The 14,569-nt window shown below is 40.3% G+C and overlaps 1 protein-coding gene across 4 annotated transcripts in view; it reads left to right on the top strand.

Moving 5' to 3' along the window:
* ENOSF1 (enolase superfamily member 1) overlaps positions 1–14,569 on the top strand; it is a 77,033-nt gene that overhangs the window by 15,881 nt on the left and 46,583 nt on the right. For all 4 annotated transcript variants that reach the window (XM_077135856.1, XM_077135857.1, XM_077135855.1 and 1 more), the window contains exon 2: positions 14,408–14,516. In XM_077135856.1, the coding sequence (XP_076991971.1) occupies positions 14,408–14,516 (109 nt within the window). The remainder of the gene's footprint in view (positions 1–14,407; positions 14,517–14,569) is intronic.

The raw sequence follows: 14,569 nt of genomic DNA, 5'->3' as shown, positions 1-14,569 counted from the left end.
ACATTTAGTGTTATTATTGTTTGGATAATATTTTCCTCTACCATTTTGCCTTTTGTATTATATATATATCATATCTGACTTTCCTTCTTTCTACACTCTTCTCCATACCTCTCTCTTCTGTCTTTTTGGTTCTGACTCTAGTGCTCCCTTTAGTATTTCTTGCAGAGCTGGTCTCTTCGTCACAAATTCTCTCAGTGACTTTTTGTCTGAGAATGTTTTAATTTCTCCCTCATTTTTGAAGGACAATTTTGCTGGATATAGGAGTCTTGGTTGGCAGTTTTTCTCTTTTAGTAATTTAAATATATCATCCCACTGTCTTCTAGCCTCCATGGTTTCTGCTGAGAAATCTACACATAGCCTTATTGGGTTTCCCTTGTATGTGATGGATTGTTTTTCTCTTGCTGCTCTCAAGATCCTCTCTTTCTCTTTGACCTCTGACATTCTAACTAGTAAGTGTCTTGGAGAATGCCTATTTGGGTCTAATCTCTTTGGGGTGCGCTGCACTTCTTGGATCTGTAGTTTTAGGTCTTTCATAAGAGTTGGGAAATTTTCAGTGAAAATTTCTTCCATTAGTTTTTCTCCTCCTTTTCCCTTCTCTTCTCCTTGTGGGACACCCACAACACGTATATTTGTGCGGTTCATATTGTCCTTGAGTTCCCTGATACCCTGTTCAAATTTTTCCATTCTTTTCCCCATAGTTTCTGTTTGTTTTTGGAATTCAGATGTTCCATCCTCCAAATCACTAATTCTATCTTCTGTCTCTTTGAATGTATCATTGTAGGTATCCATTGTTTTTTCTATCTTTTCTACTTTGTCCTTCACTTCCATAAGTTCTGTGATTTGTTTTTTCAGTTTTTCTATTTCTTCTTTATGTTCAGCCCATGTCTTCTTCATGTCCTCCCTCAATTTATCGATTTCGTTTTTGAAGAGGTTTTCCATTTCTGTTCGTATATTCAGCATTAGTTGTCTCAGCTCCTGTATCTCATTTGAACTATTGGTTTATTCCTTTGACTGGGACATATTTTCAATTATTTGAGCGTGATCCGTTATCTTCTGTTGGCGTCTGCGCATTTAGACAGATTTCCCTGGGTATTGGATCCAAAAGTTAGGAAGATTTTTCTGTGAAATCTCTGGGTTCTGTTTTTCTTATCCTGCCCAGTAGGTGGCGCTCGTGGCACACGTTTGTCTGCGGGTCCCACCAGTAAAAGGTGCTGTGGGACCTTTAACTTTGGAAAACTCTCGCTGTCCGGGAGGTTCGCTAGCCGAAGCGGCTTGGAAGAGTTCTAGCCGGCCCGGGGACCGAACGCAGGGAAGGTTGCTGGCCGCCGCAGCCCGGGAAAGCGCCCGTCCGAATTTCCTAGTCGGCCCGGGCGACAAGTGTGGCGGGAGAGTGGCAGCGGCCCGCCCGGGAGAGTGCACGTTCCTGGGGAGTCACGGGTTTGGAAGGGGCCTCCCCCGCCCGTCACCGTTCTCCCCGGCCTGGGGATTTCCGATCCAATTCTCTCAGTTGGTCCGGGAGGCCGCGCGTGGTGTGGCCACCAGCTGCCGCGGTTTCAGGGGACCGCCTCTCCAATTCTCCCAGCCGGCCCGGGAAGGGGGAAGGGAGTTACTCCGGCCTGGGAAGGGGGAAGGGAGTGCCACCCGCGCGCCTTGGTGATCTCACCCAAGCGGCTTCTCTCAGCCAGCCAGCTGTTCCAGGATGGGGTACGCTGTCTTTTTTATCTCTGTTGTGGCTTTGGGCGCTGTTCTGTATCGTTTCTACTCCCCTAGTAGCTGTCCTGGAGAAGAAACTAAGATCCGCGCGTCTTACTAAGCCGCCATCTTCTCCGGAAGTCCCCTATTATTTATTTTTATTCCATATGTTCTACTCATCTGTTGACAAGGTAGATAAAAAGAGCGTCAGACACAAGGTTTTCACAATCACACAGTCACATTGTGAAAGCTTTATCATTATACAATCATCATCAAGAAACATGGCTACTGGAACATAGCTGTACATTTTCAGGTAGTTCCCTCCAGCCTTTCCATTACATCTTGGATAACAAGGTGATATCTACTTAATGCGTAAGAATAACCTCCAGGATAACCTTTCGACTCTGTTTGGACTCTCTCAGCCATTGACTCTTTGTCTCATTTCACTCTTCCGCCTTTTGGTCAAGAAGGTTTTCTCAATCCCTTGATGCTGGGTCTCAGCTGGTTCTAGGGTTTTTCTCAATCCCTGGATGCTGAGTCACAGTTCATTCTAGGATTTCTGTCCCACATTGCCAGGAAGGTCCACACCCCTGGGAGTCATGTCCCACATAGACGGGGGGGAGGGTGGTGAGTTTGCTTGTTGTGTTGGCTGGAGAGAGAGGCCACCTCTGAGCAACAAAAGAGGTTCTCCTGGGGGTGACTCTTAATCCTAATTTTAAGTAGGTTTGATCTAGCCTTTGTGGGTTAAGTTTCATTTGAACAAACCCCAAGGCTGGGGGCTCAGCCTATAGCTTTGGTTGTCCACAGTGCTTGTGATAATATCAAGAATTCAACTTGAGGAAGTTGAATTTCTCCCTGTTCTCACCATTCCCCAAAGGGGACTTTGCAAATACTTTTCCACTCACTGATCAAATCACTCTGGGATTCATCAGGGCATCACTCTGGACAAACCAACAAAATCTCATGTCCTCCTCAAAGTTCCATGTGCTTATGTTGTTCAACCAAGCTATCTACATAAGTTGTAATAGGAAATGCACTAATCAGAATATAAATTTTGTACCAAATAAACATTTTTTGCTTTAGTCTCACATAAATTGAAATTTTAAAGTATTAATTACCATCTATTTTCAGTACACTGCAGTAATGACATTCCTTTGTTCTTCCTCATGCAAAAATATTTTTTAAATTTGTACATTTAGTCACTATCATTATACACTCTAGGTATTCCTAGATTATACCATCTCAATCTTTATTGTCTATCTTTCTTTCTGATTTCATTTATGCCCCCAGCCCTCCTCCCTCTATCATTCTCACATTCAGCTTCATTCAGTGTTTTAACATAATTGTATTACAGTTAGGTAGTATTGTGCTGTCCATTTCTGAGTTTTTATATTCAGTCCTGTTGCACAATCTGTATCCTTTCAGCTCCAATTACTCAATATCTTACCCTATTTCTATCTCCTGATGGTCTCTGTTACCAACAAAATATTCCAAGTTTATTCACTAATGTCAGTTCATATCAGTGAGACCATACAGTAATTGGCCTTTTGTTTTTGGCTAATCTCACTAAGCATAATGTCCTTAAGGTCCATCCATGTTGTTACATACTTCATAACTTTATTCTGTCTTACAGCTACATAATATTCCATCGTATGTATATACCACAGTGTGTTTAGGCACCCATCTGTTGATGCCCATCAGACATCATTTTGGCTGTTTCCATTTCTTGGCAATTGTAAATAATGCTGCTATAAACACTGGTGTGGAAATGTCCATTTGTGTCCTTGCCCTCATGTCCTTTGAGTAGAGACAGCATATAGATGGGTCCAGTTTTTTAATCCATTCTGCCAGTCTATGTCTTTTGATTGGGAAGTTTAATCCATTACCGTTTAGTGTTATTACTGTACAGGTAGTACTTTCTTCTACCATTTTGCCTTTTTGATTTTATATGTCATATCTAATTTTCCTTCTTTTTACCTTTACTCATCATCTTCCTTTCTACTCTCTTCTCCACACCTCTCTGTTCTGTCTTTTCGTATCTGTCTCTAGTGCTCCCTTTAGTATTTCTTGCAGAGCTGGTCTCTTGGTCACAAATTCTCTCAGTGATTTTTTTTGTCTGAAAATGTTTTAATTTCTCCCTAATTTTTGAAGGACAGTTTTGTTGGATGTAGAATTCTTGGTTGGCAGTTTTTCTCTTTTAATAATTTAAATATATCATCCCACTGTCTTCTTGCCTCCATGGTTTCTGCTGAGAAATCTATGCATAGTCTTATTGGGCTTCCCTTGTATGTGATGGATTGCTTATCTCTTGCTGCTTTCAAGATTCTCTCTTTCTCTTTGACCTCTCACATTCTGATTATTAAATGTCTTGGAGTATGTCTATTTGGATCTGTTCTGTTTGGTGTATGCTGCACTTCTTGGATCTGTAATTTTAAGTCTTTCATAAGAGTTGGGGAATTCTCAGTGATAATTTCCTCCATTAGTTTTTCTCCTCCTTTTCCCTTCTCTTCTCCTTCCGGGACACCCACAACACGTATATTCATGCACTTCATATTGTCCTTCAATTCCCTGAGTCCCTGCTCATATTTTTCCATTTTTTCCGTATATTTTCTTTTTCTTGTCAGATTTCAGATGTTCCGTACTCCAGTTCACAAATCCTATGTTCTGCCTGTGGAAATCTACCATTGTAGGTTTCCATTGTTTTTTTCATCTCTTCTGCTGTGCCTTTCATTCCCATAAGTTCTGTGATTTGTTTTTTCAGACTTTCAATTTCTTTTTTTTGTTCATTCCTTGCCTTCTTTATATCCTTCCTCAGTTCATTCATTTGGTTTTTGATGAGGTTTTCCTTGTCTATTCGTATATTCTGAATTAATTGTTTCAGCTCCTGTATCTCATTTGAATTGTTGGTTTGTTCCTTTGACTGGGCTGTATCTTCAGTTTTCGTAGTGTGATTTGTTATTTTTTGCTGGTGTCTAGGCATTTAATTACATTAATTAGTTTATTCTGGAGATTGTTTTCACTTCTTTTACGTAGGGTTTTCTTGCAGGATGGATTTGTGGTCCTTGACATTCAGTTCAGCTTTTTCTGGACCTCTAGCTTAGCTTTTGTTTAACAGAGGAGAATTTTTCAAGTTCTTGTTTTCTTGTTTCTTGCCCTGCTTGTATGGTGCCTTCTCCCCCTGCCCCCACCCCAACCCCAACCCTTAGGAGGGCCTACTAGGTATTATAGACCCAAGCCGGATTTTCCCAGACCAAACTGACCTCCTATCAGGAGAAAAGAGTCACCTGTGTTGGTTTTCCCTGAGGGTGAGACCCAGCAGGTTGAAAGACTTTCCTATGAAGTCTCTGAGCTCTGTTTTTCTTATCCTGCCCTGTGTGTGGCACTTGTCTGCCTGCAGGTCCCACCAGCATGAGATGATGTGGTACCTTTAACTTTGGCAGACTCTCCCTGCTGGGGGCGTGGTGGAGACAGAGGAGAGGTTGTAGGCTGGTTTTAATGGCTTCAAATTACCAAGCCCTGGTGTCTGAATTCCTTGAGGGAGGGATTCCACCTGAGTTGGGCTTCACACCTCCCCTGGGGAAGTCACAGGCTCCAGACAAGCCCTCAGACGAGCTTGTTTCTGCCTGTGTCTGGGGCAGTTGCAGCCTGAGAAGTCCTACTGCTGAATCCAAAGGCAGTCAAGCCTTTGTAGAAACACAGCCAGAAAAACCTGTTTCCTTTTTTTTTTTTTTTTTTTTTCTGTCAGCCCTGCCCCCTTGGCGCCAGGGCATAAATGAGCAACCTCTGCTTTGACCAGGTTCACCTGAGCTGGGGGCCTATTTTTAGTAGTCAGAATTTGTTAACTAATTGCGTGATTTGCGTTTGATTGTGCTCAGCTCCTGCTGCTGGTAAAGTTCCTTTCCTTTTCCCTCTGGGAAGCAGCCTGTGGGGGATGGCTGCCAGCCACCGTGGCTTGGGGAACTCACGGTTCTGGGGGGCTCACACCAATCCAGCTGGTCCAGACTGGGGTATGCTGTGTGTCCGGTCACTGATGTGGCCCCAGGAGCTGTTCTGGACTATTTCTGGTTATTTAGTAGTTGTTCTGGAGGATGAACTAAAACACGCACATTGCTAAGCCGCCATCTTGAGCCACAGATTTTATTTTATTTATTTTATTTTTAACTTTTTTATTGTATAGTATAACATATATACAAAGCAAAGAAATAAAAAAGCAATAGTTTTCAAAGCACTCTTCAACAAGTAGTTACAGGACAAATCCCAGAGTTTTTCATGGGCTACCATATGATCCTCTCATATTTTTCCATATAGCTGCCCCAGAATATAGGAGGCTAGATGGTTTAAATATTTTTTATCATAACAATCTACTTTTTTCCTTCTTTTTTGTGAAAAATAACATATATACAAAACTATAAATAGCAAAGCACAACCACAATTAGTTGTAGAACATATTTCAGAGTTTGACATAGGTTACAATTCCACAATTTTAGATTTTTACTTCTAGCTGTCCTAAAATATTGGAGACTAAAATATTTATCAATTTAATGATTCAGCAATCATACTCGTTTGTTAAATCCTATCTTCTCTGTATAACTCCACCATCACCTTTGATCTTTCCATCCCTCTCTTTAGGGGTATTTGGGCTATGGCAATTCTGAATTTTTCATATTGGAAGGGTCTATCACAAATATAGGGTAGGAAGAAGGAACTATCTGATGTTCTAGAGAGGCTGGGCTAGGTTTCAGGACTTATCTGAACCAGGGACACATCTAGAGGTAGTCGATTTCTGGAAAGTTACTCTACTGTATGGAACCCTTTTGGAATCTTACATATTGCCCTAGGTGTTCTTTAGGATTGGCTGGAATGGTCCTGATTGGGGGTTAGCAGGTTATGATAGGTATGATAGCTATGATAGGTAGCAAGTTCTAACTGAAGCTTGCATAAGAGCAACCTCCAGAGTAGCCTCTCAACTCTATTTGAACTCTCTCTGCCACTGATACTTATTAATTACAGTTCTTTTCCCCCTTTTGGTCAGGATGGAATTGTTGATCCCATGGTGCCAGATCTGAATTCATCCCTGGGAGTCAACTCCCAGGTCACCAGGGAGATTTTCACTCCTGGATGTCATGTTGCATGAAGGAGGGAGGGCAATAATTTCACTTGCAGAGTTGGGCTTAGAGAGAGTGAGGCCATATATGAGCATCAAAAGAGGTCCTCCAGAAGTAACTCCTAGGTATGCCTATTGGTAGTCTAAGCTCTGCTACCAACATAAACTTCACAATAGTAAGCTCATGGTCGAGAGCATGGCCTATTGATTTGGTTGTCCCTAAAGCTTGACACAGTATTGGGATTCCCTGATGATAAGGTTTAATAGTTCCATACTCTTTCTCCCATCCCTCAGGGGACTTTGTCAATACTTTTTGATTATCTGCTTAATATACTCTAGGATGTATCCAGGCATTACAATAATCTATACAGGAATACAGGACCTCTTTCTTATTCTATGCTCCCTGTGTTTCAGTTGTTCAAATGAGCTATGTAGATAGGTTGAATTTGATTATGCACTACAGAAAATTTCAGTTCCAGACCAGTTCTTCCATTAGTCTCAAAGGGTATGTGTGGGTTTAAAATATAGGCACTGTCTTCCTTACCCCTATGTTCTGGATTACTTTAACTCTAACCTGTTCGGCTTCATTCTTATCTGTAAATATCAGGTTACATATATAAAACAGCCTCTCAAAATCCAGAAACAATAATCACCACTCCAGTCTTAATGTGTCTGCTCTAAAAGCTTACAATCTAGGCCCCTGTTTTCTTATAAGCATTTTCTAAAGGTGACCATACCATTGTTGTTCTTTTGTTTCTGGCTCATTTTGTCTTACCAAGTGTCCCACATGTTCATTCACCTTGTTGCACGCCTCATGACTTTGTTCCTTTTTGTAGCAGCACAACCTTCGTTCATAAGTATACACTATCATTTACCAATCTACTTCTCTGTCAGCACATCCTTCAGTCACCTGTATTCATCAGGCATCATGTATAGGGCCCAAAGTCCACAGTCCATCAACATCCTCAATTTTAGATTATTTCATCATTCCCAAGATAAAGAAAATGAGTACATACCCTCGCCAAATAGGAAATCTAAGCCTTCTCTTAACTCTTGTCCCTACCCCCGTTATTTAACTCTGCTGTTGCTGTGGTTGTGCTGATGGTTTCCTTTTGAACAAAGCTGATAGCATGCAATAGGAGTTCCCCCCTGTACCCTGGACTTAAACACTCTTTGTACAAGAATCATATCTTTGAAGTAATTCTTGCGAGAACTAATTCATATTAATACTGCTTATTAGTGGGACACATAGGTCTATACAACCCCTTTCAATCTTGTTCATCTTCAATATGCTAATATTACTTATAGACCCACTAGAGAACCACCTTCACTCCTATCTATTCTCTTACATTGGAGTCCAACCTCATTAGCTAGTGGTTCACCAATTTCAAGCTTCTATATACCTTTAAGTCCCCTATATTTTGTATTATAAGCCTCTGGTTAAACGTTTATGCTGGTCATACAAGTGAAATCATACAGTATCTATGCTTTTGTGTCTGGCTAACTTCACTCAGCATTATGTCCTCAAGATCCATTGTATTTATATACCACATTTTGTTGACTTGTCTTTTGTTGGGCATTTGGTTTGTTTCCATCTTTTGGTGATTGTGAATAATGGTGCTATGAGCATCGGTGGGCAAATGTCTGTTTGTGTCATTGCTTTCAGCTCTTCTGGGTATATACCAAGTAGTGCTACCACTGGGTCATAGGGCAACTTGATATTTAGTTTCCTAAGGAACCATCAAACAGTCTTCCATAGTGGCTGCACCATTAGACATTCCCACCAGCAATGCATAAGTGTTCCTGTTTCTCACATCCTCTCCAACTTTTATAGTTTCCTGTTTGTTTAATGGCAGCCATTCTTATAGGTGTGAAATGGTATCTCCTAGTCTTGATCTGCATTTCCCTTATAGCCAATGAAAATGAGCATCTCTTCATGTGCTTTTGAGCCATCTGTATTTGCTCTTCAAAAAAATGCCTATTCATATCTTTAGCCTATTTTATAATTGGGTTGTTTGTTCTCTTGTTGTTGAGTTGTATGATTTCTTTGTATATACAGGAAATAAAACCTTTGTCCAGTATGTGATTTCCAGATATTTTCTCCCATTGAGTTGGCTGCCTCTTCGCCGTTTTGACAAAGTCTTTTGAAGTGCACAAGCATTTGGTTTTGAGGAGTTCCCCTTTATCTATTTTTTTCTTTTGTTCCTTGTGCTTTGGGTGTAAAGTTTAGGAAGCTGTCTCCTATCACTAGATCTTGAAGATATTTCCTTATATTTTCTTCTAGAACCTTTATGGTGCTAGTTCTTATATTTAGGTGTTTGATCCACCTTGAGTTAATTTTTATGTAGGGTGTAAGATAGGTGTCCTCTTTCATTCTCTTGGGTATTGATATCTAGTTCTTCCATGCCCAATTATTGAAAAGACTATTTTGTCCCAGTTCAGAGGATTTGGGACCTTGTCAAAAATCAGTTGACCATAGATTTGGTGGTCTATTTCTGCACTTCGATTTGATTCCATTGGTCAGTGCTTCTATCTTTGTGCCCGAACCATGCTGTTTAGGCCACTGTGGCTGTATAATAGATTTTAAAGTCAGGGAATATTAATCATCTCACTTTGTTCTTGTTTTTTAGGATTCTTTTAGCTATTTGGGGTCTCTTTCCCTTCCAGATGTATTTAATAATCAGCTTTTCCAGATCTTCAAAGTAGGTTGTTGGAATTTTGATTGGTAGTGTGTTGAATCTGTAGACCAATTTGGGGAGAATTGACATCTTAACTATATTTTGCGTTCCAATCCATGAGCAGGGAATATCTTTCCACCTATTTAGATCTCCTTTGATTTCTTTTAGCAGTGTTATGTGGATTTCTGTGTACAAGTCCTTCACATCCCTAATTAAGTTCATTCCTAAGTGCTTGATTCTTTTAGTTGTTATTTTGAATGGAATTTTTTCCTTAACTGACACCTCAGGTCATTACTTGTGTATAGAAACATTACTGATTTTTGCACATTAATTTTATAACCTGTCCCCTTGTTGAATTTGTTCATTAGCTCAAGTAACTTTGCTTTAGATTTCTCAGGATCTTCCCATATCATATCAGATCATCTGCAAATAATAAGAGTTTTACTTCATCCTTTCCAATTTCGCTGCCTTTTATTTCTTTGTCCTGCCTGATTGTTCTAGCTAGAACATGTTGAATAATAGGGGTGACAGTGGACATCCTTGTCTTGTTCCTGATCTTAGGGGAAAGCCTTCAGTCTCTCTCTATTGAGTATGATGTTGGCTATCAGTTTTTCATATATTGTCTTTATCATATTGAGGTAGTTACCTTTGATTGCTATCTTTTGGAGTTTTATCAGAAAAGGATGCTGAATTTTGTTGAATGCTTTTTCAGTATCGTTTGCGATGATCATGTGATTTTTCCCTTTTGGTTTGTTAATGTGCTGTATTACATTAATAGATTTTCTTGTGTTGAACCATCCTTGCATTCCTGGTATAAATCATACTTGGTCATAGTGTATAACCTTTTAATGTGTTGTTGGGTTCAATTTGCTAATATTTTTTTGACAGTTTTTCCATCTCTGTTCATTAGGGAGATTGGCCTATAATCCTTTCTTATAGCATCTTTACCCCATTTTGGTATTAAAATATTAGCTTCATAAAATGAGTTATGTAGAGTTCCTTTTTCCTTATTTTTTTAAATTTTGAGCAGGATTGGTGTTAGTTCTTTTTGGAATGTTTGATAAAATTCAACTATGAAACCATTTGACCCTGGGCTTTTCTTTGTAGGAAGATTTTTGATGAATGATTGAGTCTCTTTACTTGTGATTGGTTTGTTGAAATCTTCTATTTCTTCCTGAGTCAGTATAGTTTGTTTGCGTGTCTCCAGGAATTTGTCCATTTCATCTAAGTTGTCTAATTTGTTGGTATATAGTTGTTCATAGTATCCTCTGATGATTTCTTTTATTTCTTCTTTTCATTTCTGATTTTGTTTATTTTCATCCTCTCTCTTTTTTTCTTTGTCAGTCGTGCTAGTGGCCCATCAATTTTATTGATTTTCTCAAAGAACCAGTTCATGGTTTTATTGATTATTTCTATTGTTCTTTTGTTTTCCCATTCATTTATCTCTGCTTTAATCTTTATTTCTCTTCTTCTGTTTGCTTTGGAGTTAGTTTGCTGTTGTTTCTCAAGTTCCTACAAGTGTGCTGTTAAGTCTTTGATTTCTGCTTTCTTTTTTTTAATATAGACATTTAGGGCAATAAATTTCCCTCTCAGCACAGCCTTTGCCACATCCCATAAGTTCTGATAAGTTGTATTCTTATTTTCATTCATCTCCAGATAGCTACTGACTTCTCTAGCAATTTCTTCTTTGACCCACTGGTTGTTTAAGAGTGTGCTATTTAACCTCCATATATCTGTTGATGTTCTCATTCTTTGGTGGTTATTGAGCTCCAGCTTCATCCCATTGTGAGCAGAGAAAGTGCTTTGAATAATTTCAATGTTTTTAAATTTATAAAGACCAGTCTTGTGCCTCAGTATATGATCTATCCTGGAGAATGTTCCATGAGCACTAGAGAAGAATGTATATCCTTTTGGCTTTGGGATGCAATGACCTATATATGTTTGTTAGATCTAATTCATTTATCAAGTTATTTAACTTCTGTATTTCCTTGTTGATCTTCTGTCTGGTTGTTCTATCTATAAAAGAGAGTGGTATATTGAAGTCTCCTACTATTATTGTTGAAACATCTATCGCTCCCTTCAGTTTTGCCAATGTCTCTCTCGAGTACTTTGGAGCTTCTTGATTGGGAGCGTGAACATATATGATTGTTACATCTTCTTGGTGAATTGATCCTTTAATTAGTATATAGTGTCCTTCTTTGTCTCTTATGATGTCTTTACATTTAAAGTCTATTTTGTCCGATATTATTATAGCTACTCCTGCTTTCTTTTGGTTACAGCTTGCATGGAAAATCTTTTCCATCCTTTCACTTTTGTGTCCAAGTTGAGTCTCTTGTAAGCAGCACATAGCTGGGTTATGTTTCTTACTCCATTCTGCCACTCTGTATCTTATTTATTTATTTATTTATTTATTGCATGGGCAGGCACTGGAAATTGAACCCAGATCTTCAGTACAGCAGGCAGGAACTCTGCCACTGTGCCACCATCGCCCACCCCCAATATGTATCTTTTAATTGCTAAGTTTAGTCTATTAACATTCAAAGTTATTACTGAAAAGACGTTTCTTGATTCCACCATCTTATTTTTTTTATTTTATTTGTCAGATCTATATATTCTTTTCCCTCTTTCTCTTTGTATTCTTTAAATTACCCTTAGTATTTGTACTCTTCAATTCTGTACCCTCCTCCAGACCTCCCTCTCCTGTCTTTTTTTTCAGCCTGTAGAACTCCTTTTAGTATTTCTTGTAGGGTCAGTTCTTCCAGAGTTTCTTTGTTGGTGAAAACTTTAATCTCACCCTCAATTTTGAAGGACAATTTGGCTGAGTACAGAACTCTTGGCTGGAAGTCTTTCTCTTTCAGGAACTTGAATATATCATACCACCACCTTCTCGCCTCCACGGTGCTAGTTGAGTAGTCTGAACTCAGTCTTATTTGGTTTCCCTTGTATGTAGTAGATTGTTTTTCTCTTGCCTCTTTCAGGATTTTCTGCTTCTCTTCAACATTTGACAGACTGATTAGTATGTGCCTTGGGGAAGGCCTATTTGGATTTATTCTGTTTGGAGTTCATTGGGCTTCTTCGACTTGTATATTTATGACCTCTAAAAGGGTTGGGAAGTGTCCCCCCATTATAACCTCAACTACTCTTCCTAGCCCTTTAGTCCTCTCTTCTCCTTCTGGGACACCAATGATTCTTATATTTGCACGTTTTGTTTTGTCTATCATTTCCCTGAGATCCAATTCAGTTTTTTCCATCTTTTTTGCCACTTGCTGTTTTGAGTCTTCAAAGTCAGTTATCCTGTACTCTATATCACTTTTTCTTTCTTCTGTCTCTTCAAATCTGGCATTGTGTGTCTCTAGTATGTTTTTTATTTGGTCAGCAGAGTCTTTAATCTCTGTGATATCTGCTAGTTTTCTATTTATTCTTTCAAATTTCTCTGTATGCTCTTCTATTGTCTTCTTGATCTCCTTTCTATCATTTACTAACCCACTTATTTTATTAAGTAGATTTGTATGAACCTCTCTGATTAGTTGTTCTAATGCCTGTGTCTCCTCTGGTGTTTTAATATGGCCATTAGGCAGGGCTATATCTGTCTGCATTGTGATATGCTTAAGGATCTTCTGTTGTCTTTGTGGCATGGAAATATCTTGATTGATTTACTTTGGGAGTTGATTTCTTTCAGTAGTCTAAGGCTTTGTGTTTGCGGGATGGTTGTACAGCAGGGAGCAGGGTATGGGGTGTGCATTCAGTGCAGTGATTTGTTTCAGGGCAAGTATAGGCATAGATTGGGGATGTTACCTGGGCGCCCAGCAGCCAGGGAGGATGTAGCTGTGTGGGTGCACCGGTCTGTGGGGTATAACCCTGATCTGTGCTGTTCTAAGACACAGGGCCCTATGTGCACATGCATAGAGCTGTGGCCGCAGGTTGGCATTATGCCTTCGTAGTTTGGGGCAGATGTGACCTGGCTGCACAGGTCAGCACTTTCTTAGAGCTGGGAATATGACTGAGGGCCATGTGCAGTGCGGTTCTGGAACTGCTGTAAAGTGTGTTTCCCAGAGCTGAATGATATACTGGGGGCCTCTGTGCGTGTGTGGGTTAGAAGTGCCGTAAACTGATGTGCAGAGCTCAGGGGGGGTGGGGTGAGGCTGTGTGACACTATGGGCAGAGGAGCAGAGTTAGCCTAGGTATGGAGGTTAGTGCCTGCAGCCTTTATATGCTGGCAGCAGTCTGCAGGGAACATGGAAGGGAAGGTGGTGCTCAGGAGGGGTGCAGGACAGGTGGGTTGGGCTGCACTTGGGATGGGGGTGGGGGGCAGATACGTGCACGGGGGTCTGGTGGGTGCACCTGGAGCATGGGGAATGGGAACAGGTGACAGGATTCAGGTGCATGGGGTGTGGCTTGAGTCGCTGGTCATGGGGCTGCGCTGGTGAGGATAGTGTGCCCAAGGAACACGGCCTTGCTTATTTCCTAGTCTCTGGCTCCCTTTGTGCACTCCCACGGACCTGCCACCTCCACACCAGGCTCCAGCTTTCTGCCCTTCAGTTCCTTAGCCTCTGCAACCAGGGCTGCCCTATGTGGTGCCAATTGGTTTGATTTTAAGGTGCTTGTGAATATAACTGTTCAAAGAGCTGACAGAGAAAGCTGGGAAAGAAAACTGTTGGGTTTTAAATTGAGCTAAACACCAAGGGAGACATAACTGCAAACTGGCATGAAAATATATGCATCAAAAAATAAAAACCAAAAAACAACAACAGCAACAAAACATGTATGCATCGCACTGGTTAGAATAATTTGAATCCTTGGAGAGGACATTCTTATATTTTCCTTGGAGCACGTCAGCAGTTCATTGGATTGGAGCACTTGCAGCATTTTCTTATGTTTTCTTTTCACATTTCTCATGTTAACCTTATCTGGGTGGGGGGATATTCTCATGCAGCACACGGACCCTGACTACTCGGCTGCCTACGTCATAATAGAGACGGACGCAGAAGACGGGCTAAAGGGATGTGGACTTACCTTTACTCTGGGAAAAGGCACTGAAGTTGGTAAGTTGAACCTTCCAGAATAGTTGATTGTTATTTGGATTCCAGTTTGCAAC

Source organism: Tamandua tetradactyla, chromosome 18 (assembly GCF_023851605.1).
Source record: "Tamandua tetradactyla isolate mTamTet1 chromosome 18, mTamTet1.pri, whole genome shotgun sequence".
NCBI lineage: Eukaryota > Metazoa > Chordata > Mammalia > Pilosa > Myrmecophagidae > Tamandua > Tamandua tetradactyla.
Note: the sequence above shows the minus strand (reverse complement) of the source record. Positions and strands in the feature narration are given on the sequence as shown.